Here is a 23,734-nt window from a genome sequence, read left to right as displayed (position 1 = left end):
CTATCCACAGATGTCTGTCCCCACAACAATGTCCCAACCTAAATGTTACAAATAACACATGGATGAGTATAAATCTATGAATAAAGAACAAGTATATAATAACTTATGACCAAAGAACTGGAACATTCTTAGATTTCCCTCACACACACTCTTTTTTTTATTCTGGTGGATGTAGGACTTGTCACATTAAAGCTTTTTAACACTTAATTTGAGAGATGGAAATAGTTTCTCAAAAAAATGGAAAAAACCCCCACATAATTAACAAAAGAATTGTTAAAACCTGACATTATTCTAGTTAACTTTGTGTCTAGTTTGCTTTATATCTTCCTTAGCTATTACATATTTTCCTTTTTGGAAAGGTGTCTTGAAACAGAATGTTTTGTGTTTCCTTGGTCTTTATGATTATGGCTGTTAAAAAGACCTATTTTACTATAGTTTCAGTAATGGATTCTGACATGGTGGAATATGATACTAGAACTGTAGCTTTGTTTTTTTCTCTTAGAAACCTAAACAGCACTTCGTATCAAAATTATCATTAGTGAGAATTAAAGCTGTTTGTGAACCCAGTACCTAATAGAGACTGTTTACTTCAAAGTAAATGCTCTTGCGTTGAGCAATAAATTAATCTCTTTCTGAGAAGCAAGCTGTGTCAGTAAGGGTTGCAGTACTGATCCCCATTGTGTGCACAATAGATTTTGCTCTGTTGAAAGCCTGATGTGCATGTTTGGCACACAAGCACACTTTCCATTGGTGCCAGCAGTCTTTTCATTTATATATTGAATTCCGTGTTACGGTTTAAAAACTTTATTCTCAAATTGGTCATCATACAGGTAATGTTTAAAATTCAAGTTTAGCAAATCAAATGCAGCTTTGCATTTTAAAGCATTTAGATTGTGAAATTTCAGTCACGTTACTTTCTGAAGTAACAGCCATGATCGTACTTTTACGCTGGTATAGATCATTTTCCTGAGAAGACATAGGTGTACATTCATCCTAGAAGACTGAGAAAGGAAAAGTGAACATTGAAAATAGTTCAAAAGTAGTTACACCTTGTGCATTAGGACTAGAAACAATTACTTACCGTGACTGCCACTACTGAGAAACTCAATGAAATGTTGTGTTTGAATTGCAGCAACTGCTCAGCCAGGGACTGAAATATTTAATTTGCCAGCAGTCACTACCTCAGGTAAGTCAGTAAAGAAAAAACAACATATGGTTCAGAAAAGGTAAATCCATGTCACATCTTTCATCTGTATGCTTTGGGGAGTCCCGTAAATGAGGAAGATGATGAAAATGTAAAAGGTAATACCCTACATGAAAACTTGTTTCCTGTATTGTAGGGAAAAGCAAAATGACCAAAGGAAGCTTCAGAGAATATTTAAATGGGAACTTAAGCAGGAGTGATTTATTTATGTATGCTCTGCAAATCTGACACAGAGAAATTGGTTAGCATCTCACTTAAATAGAATTTAAATATCGTATAGTTGAGCTTCTTTTATCAAATGCAATTTACTTTATAAACTGGGGTATTTAAAATACTTCCTGATTTTTGTTTTTTCCTGTGATGAATACATTAGAAACCCCCTCAACTTTTTATGAGATGAGAAAATTAAATATAACCTATACTTTTACTGTGTTAAAGAGGAAAGTGAGGCAGAGAATTGAATGGAAAGGTGGGAGAGAAGAGCTGCTCTATCTGAATCTTGAGTTGTAACACAGACTGACTTCATGTGATTTTGGCCAGTCACTGCCCCTTCTGGTACAGTGCTTCTGTCTTCTAAATGGAAAAGTACTGATCTGCATTAATTTAGATGGAAGAGAAGCTTCTGCAATAAAAAATTGCCACGTATCACAATTCATAAGCCAAATTAGTATGGATTATTAATGAGAGAAGCATTCTTCTGGTCTTTTGTCTTACAACTGAATCATAGCTGCGGATTTTACTTAATATGCTATCACAATCAGCATGCTCAGCTTCCTTTGCTATGTAAAAAAAACTCAACTCACAAAACACAGTAAGATTTACCATCTTGCAAGGATTCTGACATTCAGTGGTACTACTGACGTAGCTCTTCAGTGTTCGCTGGCATGCCTAACTTGTAGCCACTGTGAACTGCTTTGGTGTATGTAGCTTTGTGCTTAAAAAATTCTTCCCCCCCCCCCCCCCCCCCTTTCTGCCTCTCTCAAACCTTTTCCCAAATCCCATTGTAATTTCTCCGAGATACGTTTTTTGCCTCCCCTCCCACCTTTCCCTGTATGTTTTCTTTTATCTCCCAGGTGCAGTCAGTTCTAGGGGTCATTCCTTTGCAGATCCTGCCAGTAATCTGGGTCTGGAAGACATTATTAGGAAAGCATTGATGGGAAACTTTGATGACAAGAGCGAGGAGCATGGAGTTGTAATGACACAGTCTATTGCGGTAGTACCTGGCAGTTCCAGTGCTGCAGCATCAGCAAGTAATGAGACGCGTAGGGAGGAAGCTAACCCATCACCAAATTCAGGTGGGTCATTGCAACTCCTAAATATTTCATGGACTTAAATAAAAATTAAGAGTTTGAATAAACATGGTGTCACTGAAAATCAGTGGGTTTCGTCTGGAAAGCGGAGATGGTGTTTCCATTCCCTTTGGTGGTCCTGGCTTTCACAGTGATGCTGGAGAGTTCAGGAGCATTATCCAGTATTTCTTGGAGAATGACTACAGTGATGAAATACAGAAGAGATAACAGGATGTATTAGATACCTGAAGCATGTCAGTGGTTTGATGTTCACCTATAAGGAACATGTGCCAGCAGGAGCCTGAACTGAAAACATCTCCCTTCCTAAACATGGAACTATAACTTTGTTGTGATAAGAATAGGGATTTTCTAGCAACACTGTGTTAGAAGACTAGATCACTAATGGAGGCAAATCAGCATTCCAGAAGGCACCAGTGTGAAACACCTGTTTTTTGGTACATGGTAGTTTATAGAAACAAACAGAGGCTAAATTCCAGTGTAACATCTTTGTAAAATCTGTCCTTTCTGTTTCCAGGAGGGGGCAAGCAGAAGCTCATCAACAAGTCGAATAATAGGAAGTCAAAATCTCCAATTCCTGGACAGGGGTATTTGGGAACCGAAAGACCTTCTTCTGTCTCATCTGTACATTCAGAAGGGGACTACCACAGGCAGACTCCAGTATGGGCCTGGGAAGATAGGCCTTCATCAACAGGTGAGAAATGGGTTTCTTTCCTACACTGGTCAGGAGCTTACAGCATATGAGGAATTTCAGAAATAACAGGTTTGCTGCGACTTGTCACAACCAAACCCAGACTGTCTTTCAGATATGGGTCTCTTGGAACAGCTCATGGTTTTGACTCAGAGAAACTCTGTTTTATTCAGGTTCAACACAGTTTCCTTACAACCCGTTGACGATGAGGATGCTTAGCAGTACACCACCAACATCCATTGCGTGTGCCCCACCGTCCATGAGCCAAGCAACCACTCACCAACAGAACAGGATATGGGAGCGAGAGCCTGCACCACTGCTTTCAGCACAATATGAGACTCTGTCTGACAGTGATGACTGAACTATGCAGATTCTTTTTGTTTTTTATTTGCGGGTCAAAACAAGAAATCTATTTTTGACTTGTGCCCATAGAGACTTTCCAAGAGAGCAAGGGCCACACAGTGAAGAATTGGAGAGTCCGTTAAATGCCTTCTGCACAGGCCATGTGTTGGAGGATTGTTAACAAGAAGGTTGACTTACTAAAGATAAATATGTAAAGAGTTTTTAAAAAATGTGGACTATTCCTGTTCTACATCTATTTGTAAAGAAAACCTTAATGTCTTTAAATCATTCTTCTGTAAATAGAGAGTACTTTTTGCAGTGTTTTTTCCCTTGCTATAGTATCTGGTGTACTTATGTTCAAATCATTGCCTAAACTTTGGGGGTCATTTTGTAATTTTTTTTGTTTTTTAAGCATTTTCTCCAGTGTAGAGTACTCTTCATAACCCTAGCCTCCCTTCCAGCCTAGCCTAACCCTAACCTAGCCTCCCAACCAGCCTAGCGTCATTGCCCAGTTAATGCCAGGCCACTTCTTGCAGGCATTGTGCTTTTATATCATTTTTTTTCCCCTAGACACACTTTCTCAGTGGTGATCAAGCTCTTGTGAAAATGTTGATTTTTTAAGACTGACCCCTTACTGAATTCTGTACATTACCATAGGCCGGTTCGCTGGAATAAGATGATATATTTCTTTGAATTTTAAATTCTGCCACATTGTAAATTTTTTGGTGCAGTTGGTTTTATTTAGCAACACTGCAGAACTATTATTGCATGGGTATGTTATGGTTCATTTTTTAAAGGATATAAAAGAAAAACAAAGAACAGCTTCTGGAGGCATACCTCACTTCTGCACACTGGGAATTTTAACTGTGCCCCAAAAGCCTATCTTAAGTGTTTTCTGTTTCTGCATTGTATGCAGTCAAGACAGGCTACTAAATTTTACTGTCATATTTCACCACAGCAAATGGCTTATCTGAACAGAGGCTCTGGGTGGGTTGATAAATCCTTTAAGAAGAAAAACCTCTACATCCCAAGTTTAAATAAAACAAAATGCTTTTATAGAATAAGTGAGCAACACATGAGTCAACTACTTGGCTTCTGTTACAACCGGTTTGAAATAGGTACTGTGATTTTTACCTTCCTCCAGGCTGATTTTAAAATCTTTATGTAATAATTATTTTAAAGTCTGCATCCCCATCCCTGGCCCTGTAAGCAAGCTTTTGGTTGAAGTCCTTACAGATGCTTGGCTTAACTCCTAAAGTGTGCAATACTTGTTAGGGTGATTTTTAAATTGTATATGGTACTAGGAGAGTCTCCTTAATCACTCATCTATCAATGCCTGCTATGATATGCTTGTAGCTCATGTATACATGCATCTGGTTAGTGATACCACAGGGTGTCCTGACATCCATCTTCAAAAGCATCTTATTTTTTGCTGCACTGACCTCAGGAAGTGAATTTGAATCTTCTGGGGTAGAAGGACTGATTTACAGATAGCACTGAGCTGGGGGGTGGCACCATCTGTCAGATTCCAGACTGCTTTTGCATCTCATCCATGAACAGAGTCTTTGCCTTGAAGTTATTTTCCAGTTGGATTATTTTTAATTTAACCCTGTATTTGTGACGTTGTATGGAAGGTGAATGCAGCTGTGGAAGTTCTACATCTTGCAGAAGGACTGTAAGGTCCAGTTACAAACAGCAAGTACAGAACTACTTATCAATACAAATTGACTTTGAGTACATGGGAGGAAAGTGGGGGAAAGATCCAGAGGAACTCATTTGGAAACTTGACGCTGTGTTGCAAATACAGATTTTGCTGCTTTATTTAAACACTGCATCAGAGTAGATCAGTTGGCAGTCTTAAGTCTCCTTCCAGTCTTTCTCTAAGAAAGACTTTTCTCACCCTCCCATCCTTTATCCTTCTAGCTTAACAGTGAACTCTTCATCTTGTTTGTAGACCTGTGCTCTTATTTTAACTTTTCTGTTCCCACAGCAGCAGATACTGGAACACAAGTTGCTCTGCCCTTTTTGTAGGTCTAAATTTGGAATGGAGAGTTCGGTTCCATTCTAAAACTCACTCGTTGTCACTTTCCTAGTGTAACAAATACAATGTGAAAGAGGCATGTACAGACAAATGTCTTTGCTAACTGTAAGTATAGCATGTTCATTGCAAAGCTTCATGTTATTGCTGCTGCAGCAGCAAGATTCCCAAAGTAGGATAGTCACTTTCTCCTAAGATACAGCTTGAGTGGCATTTGCACATAAAATGTTGCTGCTTTTTTGTTTGTTATCCAAGTTCTAACTTCTCCAGTGTAAAAACCTCTCCAGAGCCTAAGTTAGGGTTTACCACAATTCCAGTAATCTTCAAGTATGGAATTACATCTGCCCTGTTTCAAACAGGAAGGTGTTTGTAAGTCATGTTTACAAAGTGTAGTTTACTACAAATTTTTAACTGATTTCTGATCAGCGCTTTCACAATGCTTCATCTTGGTATGTTTCGTGATTCTGATATGAAATCATTTAAGACTTGAAAAACCCATGCATCATAAAACAACTTTATTTTTTTCCACACAATGTCTTCAGTAGACAGTGACTTCTGGATTCAGACCAATCAATAAAGGGGATCAGTTCTCCATTTGCCTTTCCTGTGTCTCCCTCTTGTTTTACAGCATCAAGTTATGAGAACAGGCAAAAACCACTTCCCTTAGGGGGTGCTGCAGGGTTCCCAATTGATACTGCTGGAGTGGCTAAGGTCTGCCACTTCAAAAACAGAACCCAGAACTTTGGTACTACTGTGTCAGAGCCTTTCTGTTAGTACAAGCATGCCTGTAACAGCTGTATTTTTACTTCCTAGCTTGCTGAGAACAAAGCTGTACATGTGACTTAAGTTCTTCCAGCTTCAATGAACATCTGCTCTGGAAAACCTGCATGCTGCCTCTTAGCTCAAAGTTAAACAGAGCTGAAGCCACTAATGCTACTGTAAGTAAACTAATGATAATGCAATTAACATTAAGGGTTGTATCAACCAGCTGAAGTTTTTACAAATGAGCCATTAAATTAATGCTTGTTTAGTAATAGTTCTATTATTCCATCCTAGCTAAATACAGATTTGCTATCTTCTGGTTTAATTGTCCTTTAACATTAGGCGTCCCTGCAGGACAGAACTGAAACATTCTGTTGTATGAGCGGGCTGTTCATTCTAGAGTCACGGTGCAGTTCACAGACCTGATGGTTTGTACATACCACCTTTTCCACCAGGAGCCTCACCATTCTAGCACTGACCTATCCAGGAGAGGAGGCCAGCTTTGGCACTCACTGTGCTCTTGACTGGTGTAAGGTGGCAGAGTGATTCATTTCTGACAACAGCTCTGCCAGATAACATAGTCTGACCCCTCCTAACAGAGCACATGTTCTATCTTTGGATGCTAAATGCTTTGAAGAAAAACATTTGATCTTTAGGCAACCTGGTTGAAAAGGACCTGGAGGTACAGCTCTGTCATAGTACAGGTATAGCCTAGGAAATGCTCTACTGAAGTTAATAAACACTGAATTGCAGCACTGACACAAGCACACCTTGCTGTGGTAGCCAGCATGTAGAGTGAGACAATTCCTGCCTATTCTTCTTCATGACTTAACTTTAGTAGAGCCATGGTTTGAAAGTAAATACCTCTGTGAATAGTCTGGAGTAGCAAATGCTCTCTAAGTAATATAAGTTCATAACAGGCTATACTTGTGCTTTGCTCCCAGTCCAGACCAAGTTAAATCACTTGCATAGTAGCTCACTAACCATAGACTACACCACAGATCTACACAGTTAGGATTTCACAACTTTATTTTAGGCTAAGTTGTTGGGTAATAGCAGCCCTTCTTGTTATATAGTCCTTAAATTCCTTGCTGTTCCCCTGGAGCATTGCACCAGGGCTGTTTGTACTGACCAGCCCTTGCTGCTGTTGGCCACCTCATGGTTGGACCCTGTGGCCAAGCTTACTTGGAGCCCTTTCTCCTCTTAGCCAGCTCAGCTAGTTCTTCCTGGATATGCTGAACAGAAGCAACATCTCCCTTCTGCTGTGCCTGCTTGAGAGCTTCTTTGTACACTTGTTTTGCTTGCAGAAAGTCCTCTGTATCAAGAGGAAAAAGAGGCATTTTCAAAGTCCCAAAGAACAAGCAAAGACTACTGGAACACATCAAGAACTAGGAAGGTTCGCAAAACATCCAGCACTGGGTGCCAATTATGAGAGCAAGACAACAGCAATGATGATGGAACAAAGTGCTGCTTCAGCATTAAAATTTCTTAGAAACAAGTCTCCAGCATGTCTTCTCTTCTTCTGGAACAAGTTATTGCATGTACAGGACAAGGGAAACAAGATCTCTTGGCAACCTTTTGAGTCAGATGCACCAGTACTGCATTTATCTTGGACAGGATCCTTCAGCAGCTGAATTCTATTTGAACACCACACAGGTTGCTACACAAAGTCAGCAGACCTGCTGCTTAAACTACAAATAGCGACACAAAAATAACACTATATTTTGGTCCTACAATGCAGGTGTCTGCAGTCAGCACAAGCACAGTGACAGAAGCCAAACATTTATCTACCTACCTTTGTGCATCAGAATTGCTGCCAGGTTGTTCAACACCATGTGCTCCTCAGGGTGTTGAGTTTCCTTTGCCAGCTCTGCTGCTCTTTTCACATAGGAGTATGCCTCATCGTGGTGACCCTGGGCATCCAGTACAGTCGCCAAGTCGCTCATCAGGACTACAGTCTGCATCAGGACAGAAAAGGAAACCTCAGAGCAAGACCTGTGTAGAAGTCTGGGGCATCACAAGCACCACCATCATACTCCCATCACACTAGTAAAAGCAGTATTTCCCAGAGAAGCTTTCAGTAAGAAAGTGTCTTGTATTTCTCTATTAAAATGCTGTATGCTCATTCTTCCTGGCAAGAAAGCAGATCCCAATTTAGTGCTATGTATGGCTGATACCAGCAAAACTGCTTTTAAGGCTGCCTCATTCCCTGGTAGCTTAGGTTTCTTTCCCTAGTAGTCCATTATACAAGTCACCTGTGCATGAGTCTCTCCCTGAACATCTTTTGATATCTGCAGAGCCTTCTCATACATTTTTTGGGCCGCTGGGAGCTGGTTAATGTTTAGGAGATAGCGAGCATAGGAGTCTAGGCTCATCCCAAGCAAGAGACGGGTATTGGCCTTTTCTTCAGCTGCAAATAGAGAGGAGTGGAAGTGATCACTTCTACAAGATCAAGCATGAGTCTCCATCCTACAAGAGCAGGAAACTCATGCAGTGTGAAGACAATGGATTGACATGAAGATGGTACTTAGACAATATGGAAAGAAACATCAATGTGAGGGAAATGGAGAAAAGATAACGAGAAGCCTTTGGCAGACAAGGCAGTCCTACCTGGTAAGACATCCTCAGGCAAGTCCTTCTGCTTGGCAATCTTCTCCTCTAAGGTCAGGATGCAGAACTCATAGCCAGCCAGGGCTAATTTGTGCCTGCAAAGTGCAGCAACTGAGCAAAGCAAAGCAAAGCTCCTTCAATCCCTGAAGGGATGGATGTGAACACCTTCAATCCCTCATTCTACAGGGCCTGCAAGACAACTTTTCCCCTTCACAGGACCCTTTTTGCCCTCTGTGCAGAGGTGGAAAGGGCCCCTCTTCCCCCCAGACAAGGTCAGCTAAGGCAACCCATGGCCAATGCACCACTGAAAAACAAAACTACAAGTTTCCAGCCACCAACTGCTTCAAATCCACACCTCACAGGAAAGAAGGCTTTTAAGTGATGTTTCTCTGGCTACTTCTGCCCTAAGCTGGGCAGGTCCTAACAGCAATCTGTAGCAAACCCTGCTACATGACTGCATGTAACTACATAGCTACAGACTGTGAGTAGGCAAATACCATGCCTGCGGGAACCTTTATGCTGATGCCATCTTGTCACATCAAAGCTTCCTCAGGCTCTCTATTCTCTGATACCACTGTCACTCTGAAGCTGAGATGAAAGCAAAAGATGCCTTTAGCAAGGAACTCACTGTTTCTGAGCAGCATAGATACTGGCCAGCTTGAGGGACATCTCAAGGATTGCATTGTCATCCTGCCAGAAGGACACACAATGCAACTGTTATTCTTTTTGCATCTCCCCAGTAGAAACATTACTTTGTCAGAGTACAAGTTTAGACCTTAAAAATCCTCATCCTTTTCTCTCCAGAGCTACCATCCATTAAAGGAAGTTCCTGAGAAGCCAGCAAGCTCATAGCTAGTATTGCAGATTTCCAGCAGGAGGTATTACAGCACAAGAAATAGACCAAAGAGACATGCACTACTGTTAAAACTTCCAGCTGAAAGCCTTTATCAGAAGAACATACCTCTTTCGTGTCCCCTGAGAGCAAATAGCTCATACTTGCTTTGTAGAGCTTTTCTGCCTGAAATGAGAATTTTGAAGAGAACACTGGGGAATGATGGCACTTGAAAGATCTCTACCCTTTACAAAGGCAGACTACTGGGAAAAACCTGTCTTACAGTTTGTGGCATTTACATTGTACATCAATATTAGGTAGAAGTGAAAAGCTAACCAGAGTCCAACATACTAACAACTAGCAGGTCTCTTCAGTTTCTACTTTAGGACTGCTACATCAGCAATGAGTATACCACGTTTTTGTGCCTTCAGGGCTTTCCAAGGTTCATCTTAGGACAGTCATCTAATATGCTTCACTGCGGCATTTGACAGTGAGAAGTATTCCTTTCCTTCAGCACCATGCTGGAGCTCAGAAACTATCTGCAAAAGCATTTTTCTTGGCAGAACATGCTCTACAGCACTGCAGTTCCAAGGCAGATCACTCTGCTTTTTACTGGGAGGCCTCTGCCTCACAACTCAGCGCCTGCACAAGATGTCAGCCTCAAAATTCAGAGGTAAAAAGCAGAGTTACTCACATTATCCAGCTGTCCCTGCATGAAGGCCACGTTTGCCATCTGGAAGAGACAGAGAGTGCTGAAGCTCCACAAAGACTGCAGAGACTTGCCTAAGTACAACTGCTTTTCCTTATATCTACAGCTCCATCACGGCCTCAGAACTACACCCCGAAGGGAACTCAGCACCCCACAGCACCTTCCAGCGTGAACCAGACACTACACAGGGTGGTCCCTGCCAGCCCCCCGAGCCTCACCATGCTGTAGGTGTAGATAATGGCTTTCCTGTTATCCGACTGGTGCGACAGCCGCAGGGCTTCGTGCAGAAGCTTCTCGGCCTCTCCCAGCTCACCCTTCATGACGCTGAGCTGCGGAGACACAGGGCAAAGCCGGGGGGGTACAGCTCACGGGCCAGGGTCCCCGCTGAGCTAACACCCGCCATGGCCGCGGCCCTGCAGGGGACGGCGCCTCACCTTGGCTCTCTTCAGCAGGAGGATAACGGCGTCCTCGCCGTCCTCTTCAGCGTCCCTGGGGAAGAGGGAGAAGGCTGCGGGCCGAAGGTGACCGCCACCCGGCCACACACCGCCGCGGCCCGCAGCCCGAGGCCTGCCTCACCTCCCAGGAAGCCCAGAGCACCTCCGACCGGCCGGGCCCATCGCCGCCGCTCAAACCCCGTCCTGCCGCTGCCCTGCTCCCCGCCGCGCCAGGCGGCCCGGGGTGGCCGGAGCCCCGCGGGGTAGCGCCGGGCGGACAAGCGACTGAGGGCTCGCGGCAGCGCTGCCGCCAGCATCATCCCCGCCCGGGCCCTTTAAGAGCTCCCACTCGCCACGTGATGCACGCTTCAGCGTCACGTGGGGCAAAGGGCGCCTGTTGCTATGGAGACGCGGCTTCATGGCGGCGCAGGTACAGGTAGGCCCGGCCCCAGGGCCGCTGTCGCGGGACCGGCCGCTCTAAATAGCTCCGACGCGGCTCCGCCGTAACGAGAGAGCCCCCGGGGACCGCGGTGGGGAGTGGCGGTGCTGGTTGGACTCCCGCTGCTGAGGCCTGCCGGCTCCCGGCCCTTCTGTGAAAGATCAGCGGGCAGCAGCCGGGGCGGCCCGGGCCAGGGCCTCTCCCTGTTGCCAGCTGTGTCCCCCCGTCCGCTTCCACGGGGTGTGTTCACACGTGGGGGGGTCTGAGAAACACTCTTCTGTTGTGGAGAAACCCTTTGTTCTGAGAACGTGTGAAAAACACGTTTCAAATGGTGGTGGAGATGCTTTTGGCCTCATTGCAGGGTTGGGATGTAGTGGTGCCCAGTTAACCTGTCCTGGTCTATGGTATTTGCAGTGTAATGATTCCCACTGCTTCCTTCCAGTCAGAAGGCCAGAGCCAACAAGATGGACAGTACCCTGCCAACAAGATGGACAGTACCCTGCCCGCAGTAGCAGAAGAGCTTTTGAGAGAGATCAAAAAGGCTTTTAAGGAGACCTCACACGGTACGTAAATAAAACCCAGAAATATCCCAGCAGGCGGTGGGCCAGTCGTAACCTTCAGTGAGCAGTGAGGGCTGTTGGCATCCCCTGGTTCCCATCTCCAGCCTACTGGGTGGCCTTCACCTTCAGGAGCAGCAGGTTATATTGGGTGTTTCCAGTTGTCCCGGTGTGAAGACAACACAAAGGGGTTTGAAGCACAGATAATGAGGAGTAGCCCCCTTCTCGAAGTCAAGCCCTTTTGCAAATCAGACCAGTTTGGACATGTTTTTGAATGTGGTACTTACATTCAAGATATTGTTTGCTTCGAGTTTATAGTGCAAGTGGTTGCATTCAAGGGGTGATGCTTTACATATTTCTAGGCAGGCATTTTGTTGTGCCTATGTCCTGCTGTTTTTATAGACTCGCTAATTTCAAAACGAGAGTTGAAAGGGAAACCTTCACATAAACGATGATGTTTCATGACTGACCGGCAGAGGGTGTGGTGCTAGTGAGCAAGGGCAGAGAACAACTTTACCGTTGCTTGAATGAAGCAAGCGGAAACCAGCAGTTAGATCTTGGCCAATTCGGACAGGTAGATAAGAACAATTACCTTCATTGCACTTCGGATTACTAAAGTAGTTCTGTCATCTGTGCTGAAAGAATATTACTCTTTATGTTTGCATGATAAGTAGTGCAGAATGGCTCTTCCTAAGGAAGGGAGTGTTTTTAAATGCGCTAAACCCAAGCAAATAAATGTTCAGAGAGGTCTGAGCACTACATGTGAGTGGGGAATGAGCAGAGATTTAATGTCTAAACTGGCAGAGTGACCACATTGACACCTTTTTGACATGCTTGCAGTATGGCTCCTGTCAGGTTAGAGTAGATCCAAAATCTGCATGTAAATTTTTAGAAGAGCTTTATAAATCCTGTTGTAAACTAGGAGGGGGGAAAAAAAAAGGCCAACATTATTTTAAGGTATACTTCTCCTTAAAGCAAAATAGTGCGCTGAGGCATAACTGCAGAAACAAACCGATCGGTCATTTTGGGGTATTAAATTAGAATAAAGCTGGTAAAGTCAAACCAAAAGCTTAAATCATAGAGAATACCTTGAATTGTTGGAACAAAGGATTTTAAAGTCAGAAGTCCCAATCTTCCACTGGAATACAGAGACACAGTACACTGTGTCCTGTTAGTGAAAACAGAAGGGTCAGATTGATCAGGGTGATCAGAGCCTAAATGGCAACAAACAAATTTTCCTAAGTGTAACTTTCCATCTTAACAAGAAGTTCCAATAAGTGAAGACATTGTGTTTCTGTGGCTGTATTAAAAGCTATAAACTAGTGGCGCCCTGCAAGACTGTGCTGAGAAAAGAACAACATTTTTAAAGACTTGATGCCAGAGTTCTCAACTCATGCCAAGAGAGTTTCAGGGAAACTAATATATATATATTTTTAACCAACTTCTTAAAGCGGCAGAGTAAGATGTTGAGGCCCTATGCCTTTTCTTGAATGCTTTTAAAAGTCAGGTGTTACAAAAGTGGGTAGATTTGGGATTCTGCATTTCTTTTGAAAATTAATCCCTGTGGTTCTGATTGCTGTACTTGATACATGCTTTAGTACTACCATAACTGATCATTTTGCTGCTCCTTGTTGTTTTTTGATGGCTGGAGAGGATGGCTAGAGTAGTGCAGTCCTGTGTGGCCTCATGGTGGGGCACATTAGGGAGACCCCAGCCTGCCTGTGATATCGATGTCTGTCACAGTGGGGAAGTTCAGCAAAATCATATTTCGTTTTCTTTTTGTTGCAGTCCCTGATGACCTGCTGCTGGGGTGAGTATCCTTTGCTTCAGCTCTTATCCCAGGTGTCCTGCTAAAGGGCAGTTGATAATCTGCTCTCATAATACCACTGTTTTTTTCCTGTGTTGACCAGTACGTGTTTCTCATGCAGAGTTGCTATGTAGTAGTGGAAATGAAGGTCCAAAGAGACAATCTCAAGGATTTTTCCAGAGATTCATGAAATTCTCTGTATTGCTGAATCTCCTTGTAATGACTTGCTTTAATTCGGGTGGATTAAACATGCAGAAACACGGAATGTTTAACCTGAGCTCTGAGTCCACCCTCACATCTGGGATGAGTTTTCTGTGAGAGTGGACTGTGTTTCAGAGTGATTCATGCTGTTGGAGTGCTGCATCTCCACTGTGTTCATATCACTGTGAGCACAGCAACATCCTGAGATCCCTTCTTCCATCTGAGTCATGGGCATGTGTGATAGAAAGGGAGAAGTGTACATATCATCTCTCTGCACAAGAGAATTGTTAACTGAAGATTACCCTGAGAGTTTTCTTCTGTTTAGAAGAGGTTTCAGGTCAGCTTCGTCACCCTGGTGTTGATTAAAGCTTGGGAATATTTCAGTCATTTCCAAGCAGTCTCCTAAGAGAACCAAGGTTCGCAACTTCTGTAGACCCTCACTAATTGGTATTGAAGGTAGAGAAAAGGCACTATCACAGTAAGAAAGGCTTTTCAGATTCATCTTTAACTTTGTGTTCCTGCCTGCCTATAATTGAGCCAGGAGAGATCACCAAGAATCCTTCAGGCCTTACTATCTTTGAGTCTAAAGTTACCTAACATAACACTTGTGAAAGGTATGCATGTTGGCTTCCTCTTCTAGGACCACAATGGCCTTTGAAGGGTAGGATTATATTTGACAACTCTCTTAACTTTTTGTTTCCTTCTTGTCATAAAAGAAAAAAGGAGGAAAGAAATTCCCATGTTAAGTTTAATAGCAGTTGGGTGGTAACTCTTGGCAGTCAGATTTCCATCCCCCATGACCAGCAGCTCAGAAGTAATTCTGATTTAATTTCTGAATGTTTTCCAAATCTCTGAAGTCTTTGAATTTCCTTTGGGCATTCCCTTATTTATTTCCTGTTAGACTGATAGAATTATGTATATGGAAAAAGAATTCCCTAAATTTGAAAGAGTTACTGAAACTCATTAAACTCAGCCGCCTTGTAGTCCAAACCTAATCATTAAGGAATGTCTTACGTTGAGTGTTCCCCCACCCACCTCCTCTCAGTCCTCAGATGAAGCCAATCCTTATTGCCTTGAGTTTGTGCAACTGAAGTTTGGTCTTGCTGGAATAAGTCTGTCTCCTTGGCTTGTTATCAATGAGATTGACTCAGACACATAGGTCAGCCATGCTGCTGAGACGCCAGGGCTCTGCCTTAGCTCTTTGTGTCTTCACTGGAGTTGGAAACATTCCTCTGATTTCTTTTGTTCTCTTGCTTATGTTTTGTGCTATCTTTTCATCACTGCTGATTTTCTTGTTGTTTATCCTTGTAACTAATCTCAACTACACAGATTTTTCTCAGTGGATAAAAGGTCTGTAAAGTTAACTGAGTTGCCCCTGAGCTCTTTGGGACACATTCAGACCAGCTGGGTATACAAGTCTAGAATAACTTTTAAGTCTATGGGCTGTCTGGACAATAGGCTACAGGAACCAATGTCCATATTTGACATAGAGCTTATCATAGAAACTTGCAACAGCACCAGCAGGATATAAAGAACTCCTTGCCAGGATGTGCAGCACCAAGGCTAAGGAGATAGTTGTGTAAAGGCAATGTTTTGCAGGGAGCAAACATACACCTGAGCAAACCTGGCCAGCTTTGTCTCTACTCCACCCCAGGCACCCTCTGATCCATGAAGCCTGTGCAGTAGTGCATCCCTGCATGGTGATGTGCCCTGCTTGGAAGGAAAGGAAAAGGAAAGTGGATTTAGGGAGGATGTAGTGACGTAAGGGATGTGCTGTCCCTGGGTTTTATCTGAGATAAATTTGCTGTCTCTGAGCCCTGCTGGAAGCTGGATTACAGATGTAAAACTACCACTATCCAGTGGCGTCATGTGCAGTGGAGTGTCTTAAGTATTTCCCTGATGGTCTTTAGCTTTCTATTGATGCAGTTTGGTGGGTAGAGAAAGAATAATTTAGAACTTAGTTGTGATAGAGGAGATACAATCACTACAAAATGATTCATTTGTTCCCTGGGGTTTAAACCAATTTCCCTGGGATGAGGAAGGAGCCCTGCTGCTACATTTCCTGTTGCTCAAGGAGCTACATATCATCCTTGCTCTGTCTTTGCTGTAAAGTACGATGTGTGGGCCATGGCTGGAGGTGGGATTCAAGACCAACTGATCAATAATCTCGCCCAGGGCAACTCATCCAGGACAGCCTGTATGTACAATTAAGGTGTCCCAGAGAACAAGCCGCTTTTCCCCTTAAAATTAGTGAGTCTGGCTCCATGTGCTCATTTACCTGATGCTGCTCCCACTAAAACCCCTGTTTATGCTCATTGTCCTCATGTGACAGTTTACTGCAACAGGGTTAACTGGGCTGGGTGTGTGACACTGCCTGTTGCCTCTAACCCCAGCACTGTGCATCCCCTAGGATTTCCTTCCTACATCTTCTCTTTTCCAGCATGTCTTGCTTTTGCTGCCAGAGGTACAGTTTCCCTTAAAGAAGACCTGGTGTATTTAGAGTGCTGGGCAGAAGCAGAGTTTCCAGTTTTAGAGTCTAGATTCACTGTTTGATAAATTGGTAAATCTCCAGTGCTCTGTCTGCACAGAATTTGCATCGGAAGAACTATGGGAATACTAACAAAAAGGCTGCTCAGATCACTGTAAGGACAGCCTGTGGCTCTTATTTCACCTACCCTCCCTTTTCAGTAATGAGTGATCTCTAAAGTGACTGTCAAGCCAGAAATGCTGCTCAAAGATATCTCCTTGCCTACATGGCTAACGCTGTGTCACAGTCACAGAGACTGACTAAAGACTCACTTCTGTGTCTCTGATGCACTTTGTCTCATTTTAGTTCAGGACAGGAATCACTTCATGCCCTGTTTGTGCAGCAGACAGCCAGAGTAGTGTTTGGGTCATAGGGCTGAAGAAGAAACACACAAGATGTAATGTCCTGTGTAAGAAAAATCTTTTAAATGTCATGTAATTAAATCTGAGTGGGATTTTGCAAAGAAATGTGGGACTGTTTAGGAGCAGCTTGGAAATTTGAAAGTTATCTTAAGAATATCAAAACCCAGGTCTGCATAGCCCGCAGGATAGAGGCTGTCCTTAAGAACTGAGTCCTGGGGTGTCCTCGGAGGGACAGGGCAGGGATTAATGGTCACTTAGTGAAACGAAGCAGAGCTGAGAATGACAAATGCTCTTAATTGCTTAGTAGCACAATCAATGGAGCTGTAACTGGTGGGGTTTTGGGAAGTCATGGGAACCTTTGGCTACAGGCTTTCTGGACACCATAGGGCTATCTCCTATGATAAGGCTAAGCCAAGTGATCTCCTTTTGTGGTGTGACCCTACTAGAAACACTTTCTCTTTCAGGCTGAAGTTCATATTTGGCCCATGTGCTGTCCCAGCTTTGGATCTGGTGGATCAGCGTTCTGTCACCCGAGTCACATCCCCCAGTGGAAGGACTGCATACCAGGTACCTACTCCTCTTCAGTCTCACTTTCTGGGGGTTTCCAGTTGACATATGAGCCAATATTTTGCTAACTTGCAGTATGTGGAAGAGCACTTGGATAAACACAGAGAGAATATCAGTGTTTTACAAACTCCTAAAGTGATACTGGAAAGCATTAGCCATGAATTAGAACAGCCTTGTACATTACCATTTTCTTTGTGGCTCCCAGCCAGTCAAAGACAATTTTTTACATGTTTGTGGGTTTCATGGTCAGAGGAAGTTTTCCAGGAATTGCTAATTTTGCTTTATTACTTCCATCCCACCCAGCAAAGGCAGTCCTTCCTCTTGACAAACTACGCAATGGAGTGTTATCTGCCATCACTGCGTTTCTTTCCCTGTTGCACTCCAGATCCACAGTGTCCTGAACACTCTTGACCTCTGCTTGGCAACAGGATCCTTGCTGCCTTGGAGGAAGCAGTGCAGGCCAAATCCGTGGGTTTCATACTAATTCACTGTTGCCAAGTCTGTGAATCACAGAAGCATCTTCATAAAATGGCATTTTAGGGAGAAGAGCTCACCTTAGCCCTAAAGATCAAACTTCTTACAGCGCAGGATTGGAGATGGAGCTGAGGCTCATTAGGTGAGGAGCCATTGGCACTTCTTTCTGACTTTTCTGTTGTATGCACAATTTCTTGATCTACTGTGCCTCAGCACCAGTGAGACCACAGCAGGTCAGAGTCAGAGAGACACTGTGTGCTGCACCCTAGCTAAAGCAGTGGGATCCTCTGCTTATAAGATTTTGGTAAAGAAGCACCCAAATCCTACTATTTAGCACTACTAACCCCCTCAGACAGCACAACCCCCTCCACTACTGAACCTGGTGCTGTGCTTTTTCCACACACCAGTGATCTCTTTGTTCAGTGTTGTAGCAATGAAGAGGAATATTTCCAAATATCCTCCCTGCAAAGGGCCTTCCCTCCTTCCCTGGATGTACTGAGATGCTTTGGGGTCATCTAGAGTAAGAGAAGAGCTATAAAGCCAGGCCTGGGTAATGACACAAACGTTTTTCACATGTTCAGAGCTTGCATTGCTTGTTTTGTACATAGAGCCTTTATCACTTCTGGGGCTTTGGAGAGGACATTGCCCCCTCCAGAGAGGCATGATTCATAAATACACAGGGCCCAAGAACACAGCCTTTGATTTTAGTTGAGGGCTTGCCTGTGGGTGTTTGGTAAAGCCTAAGAAGCTCTGCTACCAGGACCCTGAGATAGCAGCTGCCTCATAATTCAATGCTTAAAGGCCTTTCCTTTTTTACTGTTGCTCAGCTCAATATGCCAATAGGCAAAGAATAGTCACATTCTCCTTGCAGAGCTTTGCAGGCTGGGATACACAGCCTTCACTTAGCACCCTTTTGTTTGAAGGATGAGAGGGACTGCTTAGAGCTTCTGGTCTTTCCAGGGAGCCTAAATGTGTGCTCACATGCTTACGGCATTTTGCAGCATGGCAAAGTTACCTGCATCTGAAGAGGCTTAATATACATCTCTTAGATGTAGAAGCCTCATGAAACATGGAAGAGTTCAGAGAAGCATGCAAGAGAGCTTTGATGTGCTGGCTGCAGCCATGACACCCTCTTCTAGGCAGGGCAGGGTTTCTGCTGAACACTTCATGTGCTACAGCAGAGAAGGAGCCCCTGGGCAGGTAGGTCAGGGCTGATCACCAGGAGTTAATGTAGGAAAAGGTCAGCCTTGAGCACACTTGGTAGCTGGTGGATATGATGTGAGCAGCCCTACTGCATCACCCAAGGTCTATGCCTGTGTCCTCCCAGATGACAGGCAGCGTACACGAAGCAGTCCCTGCCTGCAGGTGCACGAGTGCTTCTGAGCATCATTCCTCTTTAGTGGAGCTTGATTTCTGATTAAGGCTCTGCTGCTGAGTTCATTAACAGAGGAATACAAAGAGATATTTTCTCTGGGGGTGTCAGGCTGGTCCCATTGCGAAATTCTTCCTCAGCACATGTGTCTGACATGCAGAAACAAAGAGCAGAGCCTCCCCTGAGGCCACAGGCTGGAGCAGTGACAGAAACGCAATCTGGGGCTCTAGAAACTGAAACAATGAGTGGGATCCTGCACTGAAGAGTAGCTGGGTAGTGTCCCTGGTTCTTCATTATGTGTGTGTGTGGTGCAGATGTGTATCCCAGCTGTGTGCACTTCTCTCTCTGCAGGGAAGCATGCCCAGTGCAGTAGGGAGAGAGGGGCATCCGTAGCTGCCTGGACACACGCACAGTCATCCCTTTCACTCATTCCCCAGAAAGTGTTTGCAAATCTGGTGTTTGCACCCAGGTGTGGTTGAGCTGGAATGTGAGGTGATGCTTTCACTTGCAGCTGGATCTGGAGAACTCTTCTCATTGGTGGCATGAGGCTGGTCCTACTGTGAAACTCCTTTGGGTTGTCGCAGCCAAACCTGAGATTTTGACACTTCACAGGTTAAAATGCTGTTTGTGCTCCGTATCATCCAGTACATCTTAGGTACTATTTCATGGGAAGATGGCTCTGCTCAGACAGGCCCTAGGCCTGCAGCCTGTAGTGTAAGCAGCTCTTGCCCTCAGGCACTGAGATGGGAGAAGAAAGAGCCATCAGTCAAAGGAAACCTATGATTTGTCATTTAATGCTTGGGCATTAATGCCTTTGCTACATAAGAGTAGCACCGATGAATACTGATGAGGTATTCAAGTGCTGATGTTAGCTCAGAGTTGTTAATTATCCCAGAAGGGTTTGTATGACACCTGCCCATGCTGCAGACTAAAGCCAACCCTTGTAACTCCAGGTCAGGGATAAATAATTCTTACCTGCTGCAGAGATGGTGGATGTGGCTGATGGTGGAGCTGTCAAGTGTCAAGTGGTGAGCAGGCAGCAGCTGGGCACGTATTAGCTATGCCTGAGCTACAGAAATGCTGTGAGAGTGAAGCCAGTTAGGAGGAGGAGAGGCAGTGCTTTAGCCCTCCTGCTAAGTGTCACCTGCACTGCTCACATCCTGCACTTTTATCGGGTTCTGCTGTTTTATGTCTTTTTAAATTAATTTCCTAGAGCTGTATGGCAGCCTGCCCCACTGTGAAAGATTTCAGCACCAGGTCCTGGCACAGGCTGTAGTGCTGCCTAGCTCTGTCTACCACCTAGCAACTGCTGTCACAGCTGGTCTCTTGCGTCCTCACACATTGGCAGGGACACCACCACCAAGGTGATCTTTCCTCACTGTGCAGCCAGCAGCTGCCAGGTTTGGAAGGAGGGAAGGGGAAAGAAATCTCACAGCATCTCAGGTCCAAGAGAGCACCCCTGCGCCTGCCTTGGCTGCAGCTGGCCAGAAGCAGAGGCACCTTTTTCTCGTGGTCTTTGGATTTTAGTCTGCCTTATTACACAGAAATATGCATTCTTGCCATCTAGGTCAGTACGGGGAAACACTAAACTCAGGCCAAATCTGGCAATGTCTGTGTCTCGCCCCCCCTCCTCAAGCAAAACACTTCTGAAGGAAAGGCACCATCGGAATCCTTCATCTTGGAAAAAACAATCAAAGGGCCTAGAGAAAAACAAACTTATCACAAGTGAAACAAACTCAGCCTGGAGTATAAGGAGGGTGCAGGGTAAAAGGCCAGACTGAAAACAAAATGGTTTACTCTGAAATGGGAATGTGAGTCTTGTGTCCTGATTCACTGGGAGTAAGGGGGATTAGGAGGCATAGGTGCTGCTGTGGGAGAGCTTAAACTTGTGAATGTTACGTGTCAGGCAAGGAGTGCAGAAAGAGCTCCTGGGGACAGGGGAAGGCACCCCTTGCATGTGCAGCTCTGGACCAGGGTGGGTGATGTTCCTCAGCAGGGACTTAGGAGTGCCAGGGTTGTCCTGGAGGGGAGCAGCATTCTGCAGAGCTCCACTGTCTTTTCAATTCTTTGTGTTTCTCTTTGGATTTAGGTGTATTTGTGCCACAAACCCAATCAGAATCTAGAGCCTGGTGTGGGAGAGGACTGTCTTGTGCCACCAGAGCCCAGGGTTTGTCTGCAGAGGACCAGGGTTTGTCTGCAGAGGAGGGCACTGCTGGTGATTACACCCATGTAAATCTCCATTGTTTTCTGTAATATCCAGGAAGAGTTAGTGCCAGCTGTCGGGGCCACGGAGCAGACTCAAAGCACTTTCTGTGGCAGTAAGAGACACATCATGGCAAATACTCTGTGGTAATTGTGTCTTAGCCATGAAGTGCACTCAGTTTAGGCCTCAAAGCATTAGTGAAGTCTATGCTATTGAGTCAAGTTTCTGCTTGAAAGTCTGTGTGTCCTGCTCCTGCAGACCCTTCCCTTGCAATAGGAGTGGGGAAAGCAGCTGGATCTCAAAGTAGCTTTCTAAAATCTATTTCCCAGTCTTGAGGAAACCAAAAGAGAAATAATCCATACGTTGGCTTTCCTATATCACGCAGTCAGCTCCAGCAGCTCACAGCTTGCCCGTCAGCCTCTCCATGCTGGAAATGAATGCTTCCCACACCTGATATCCCACATCCTGTGCCCATGGTGCAGAGGGAATATGCCTCAGTACCAGCCTCGCAGAGGAACAGCATGTGGGAAAAGGAGGCAGTGCTGTTCCCAAACCAGAGATGGAGCAGAGAGGCTTCTTCTCTGGAGACTTAACTTTGTTTATTCAGACAAAACTAGATTCCAATAGCTGCAGCTGCTTTGGGGGCAGAACAGCAAGAGCTTTTGCAGCCATCAGCCACTGGAGCTGGTTAGAAAAGGCTTCACTGCAAGTGCTCACTGCTGCTCTCTTTCCACTCCCAGCCCTGTGGTGGATTCTCAAATGGGTTTTCTGTGACGAGAGTTTTCATCATGTTCATCTATCCTGGAGGGGCTGGCAGCTCGCTGTGCTATGGGAGATCAGGGGAGGGGGCTCTGTGCTTGGTGTCATTGCACTTTTCCTGATCTCTTAGCAGCAGGGAAGTCACTGGAGTCTGAGGTCTGCTGCAAGTATGGGAGCACTCCTCGCCTGTAGGGAGAGAGGTGGAGAGAAAGCTGAGGAGCTTCAAGATTAGATGGATTGTGTTGTGACAGCTTTTGTGTTGTGACACCCACTTGCCAGCTGCATGCAGTGAGTCATTGTAAAAGGGACATCAGTCCAGACACAGGCTGAGACTTAGGGAAATTAAAAGTGAACGCTGCCTCTGACTTCACCCCCTCCATCTGCCTTTGTTTCAGGTTCTTGGGAGCTCAGGCAAACTCTACACCTGCTATAGTTCCTGCCACTTCTGCACATGTCCTGCTTTTGGGTTCAGTGTATTGCAGAAGAGTGAGAGCCTTCTGGTAAGCTGTCTGCCTTAACTTGGGGCTGAGACAGGGAGCAGGAGAGAAGCTGTGCTCTGCATATTGAACCTGAGCAGTCTGAAGTTTCCAAGGAGTAAATGCATGAGTGTTGAGCTGGCCATGCAGGCTCTGCCTGACCCACTGCATCATCTGCCCACTGGGAGTCATGGTATTTGGGTGGAGCTCAGCTTTACAAGGGCTAGAGAGGGTTTTTGTTCTTACTTAGGCATTACTGCTCTGACTTTCCAGAGATGAATAATCTCTGCTCGCTTGGAATGAGGGCTACTGCTGCTAATGGGACTGCCACATGGGGTGTGGCTGGTGTTCACCTGGTGCCAGTGAGGAAGGGCTCAGGGTAACCAATTGATCTGCAATTGTGGGGAGGACATCAGAGGCCAGTAACACTTTGTTGTGTGTCAGATCGCTGTATTATGTTATCCTGACGGCAGAACTGACCAGAGCCAACTGGAGCACCAGCCTGTGCTGGGGCTTGGTGTGCCAAGAGAGAACCACGTTCCTGGGAGGGGAGAGCACTTCATTAGACCAGGATGGATTTTTGTAGCTTCCAGATAGAGCATTGACATTCCTGTGTAGCTCCTGCTGTTAACTTGGCTGTGCTATTATTTGCTATTATTTGCAGTGCAAACATATACTTGCTGTCTACCTCAGTCGGGCCATGGGAGCCTGTCAGGAACTAACAGTGTCTGAGGAGCAGCTCATAAACATCTTACTGGCTGATGAAGAGGATGAAGGATGAAGGATCTGTATCACATGTGGATGTGCTTTCTGTATACCCTCCCAGCTGTGTTGCTGGCTTTTTTTGTACCTACAAGGCTGCCAAATATTCATCATGGATGGTAGGTTTCTTCCTGTGCTGCAGCCAAGTGTGACATTAATTAGCATTAGAATTGGTAGATTAATTAATAAATGTTAAAAAGCCTATGTTGACTTCAGCTTCATTTCTTTAGGCTGTTCTTGGGGTATCTGAAGATGGCTGAACTAATCTGTAATATTATATGCTTGTGATGTGGGGATAC

General features: G+C 44.7%; 3 protein-coding genes across 13 annotated transcripts in view; 2 read left to right on the top strand and 1 right to left on the bottom strand.

Annotated features, from left to right (window-relative positions):
- Nucleotides 1-4,620, top strand: part of NCOR1 (nuclear receptor corepressor 1) — a 65,847-nt gene extending 61,227 nt beyond the window's left edge. For 7 of the 8 annotated variants that reach the window (XM_057415362.1, XM_057415370.1, XM_057415384.1 and 4 more), the window contains 4 exons: nt 1,133-1,186; nt 2,278-2,499; nt 3,029-3,205; nt 3,376-4,620. In XM_057415362.1, coding sequence (XP_057271345.1) covers nt 1,133-1,186; nt 2,278-2,499; nt 3,029-3,205; nt 3,376-3,563 — 641 coding nt within the window. In that variant the 3' untranslated portion in view covers nt 3,564-4,620. The remainder of the gene's footprint in view (nt 1-1,132; nt 1,187-2,277; nt 2,500-3,028; nt 3,206-3,375) is intronic. The other variant, XM_057415375.1, reaches the window with a different exon arrangement.
- On the bottom strand, nt 326-11,249 carry TTC19 (tetratricopeptide repeat domain 19). Of its 3 annotated transcripts, none has more exons than XM_057415440.1 (10): nt 11,072-11,247; nt 10,930-11,003; nt 10,714-10,824; nt 10,481-10,519; nt 9,916-9,972; nt 9,583-9,644; nt 8,955-9,049; nt 8,600-8,754; nt 8,140-8,302; nt 326-1,001 (listed from the first exon to the last, which is right to left on the bottom strand). In XM_057415440.1, exons 1-10 carry the CDS (start codon nt 11,244-11,246, stop codon nt 994-996), a joined length of 939 nt encoding a protein of 312 aa, XP_057271423.1. In that variant the 5' UTR covers nt 11,247; the 3' UTR covers nt 326-993. The 3 variants fall into 3 exon arrangements, with proteins under 3 accessions (XP_057271423.1, XP_057271412.1, XP_057271433.1); XM_057415429.1 differs by lacking the exon at nt 326-1,001 and adding an exon at nt 7,356-7,659 and having other exon boundaries at nt 11,072-11,249; XM_057415450.1 differs by lacking the exon at nt 326-1,001 and adding an exon at nt 7,671-8,035.
- Nucleotides 11,250-11,852: 603 nt separating this feature from the next.
- Nucleotides 11,853-23,611, top strand: ZSWIM7 (zinc finger SWIM-type containing 7). Of its 2 annotated transcripts, XM_057415332.1 has the most exons (5): nt 11,853-11,931; nt 13,714-13,735; nt 17,287-17,389; nt 22,593-22,697; nt 23,338-23,611. In XM_057415332.1, exons 1-5 carry the CDS (start codon nt 11,856-11,858, stop codon nt 23,452-23,454), a joined length of 423 nt encoding a protein of 140 aa, XP_057271315.1. In that variant the 5' UTR covers nt 11,853-11,855; the 3' UTR covers nt 23,455-23,611. The 2 variants fall into 2 exon arrangements, with proteins under 2 accessions (XP_057271315.1, XP_057271324.1); XM_057415341.1 differs by lacking the exons at nt 11,853-11,931; nt 13,714-13,735 and adding an exon at nt 16,092-16,575.
- Nucleotides 23,612-23,734: the final 123 nt, after the last annotated feature.

This window comes from Pezoporus wallicus, unplaced genomic scaffold (genome assembly GCF_028554395.1).
Source record: "Pezoporus wallicus isolate ANWC-B61680 ecotype Strahan unplaced genomic scaffold, APGP_CSIRO_Pwel_v1 contig_8517, whole genome shotgun sequence".
NCBI lineage: Eukaryota > Metazoa > Chordata > Aves > Psittaciformes > Psittacidae > Pezoporus > Pezoporus wallicus.
This window is presented reverse-complemented; position numbering and strand designations above follow the sequence as displayed.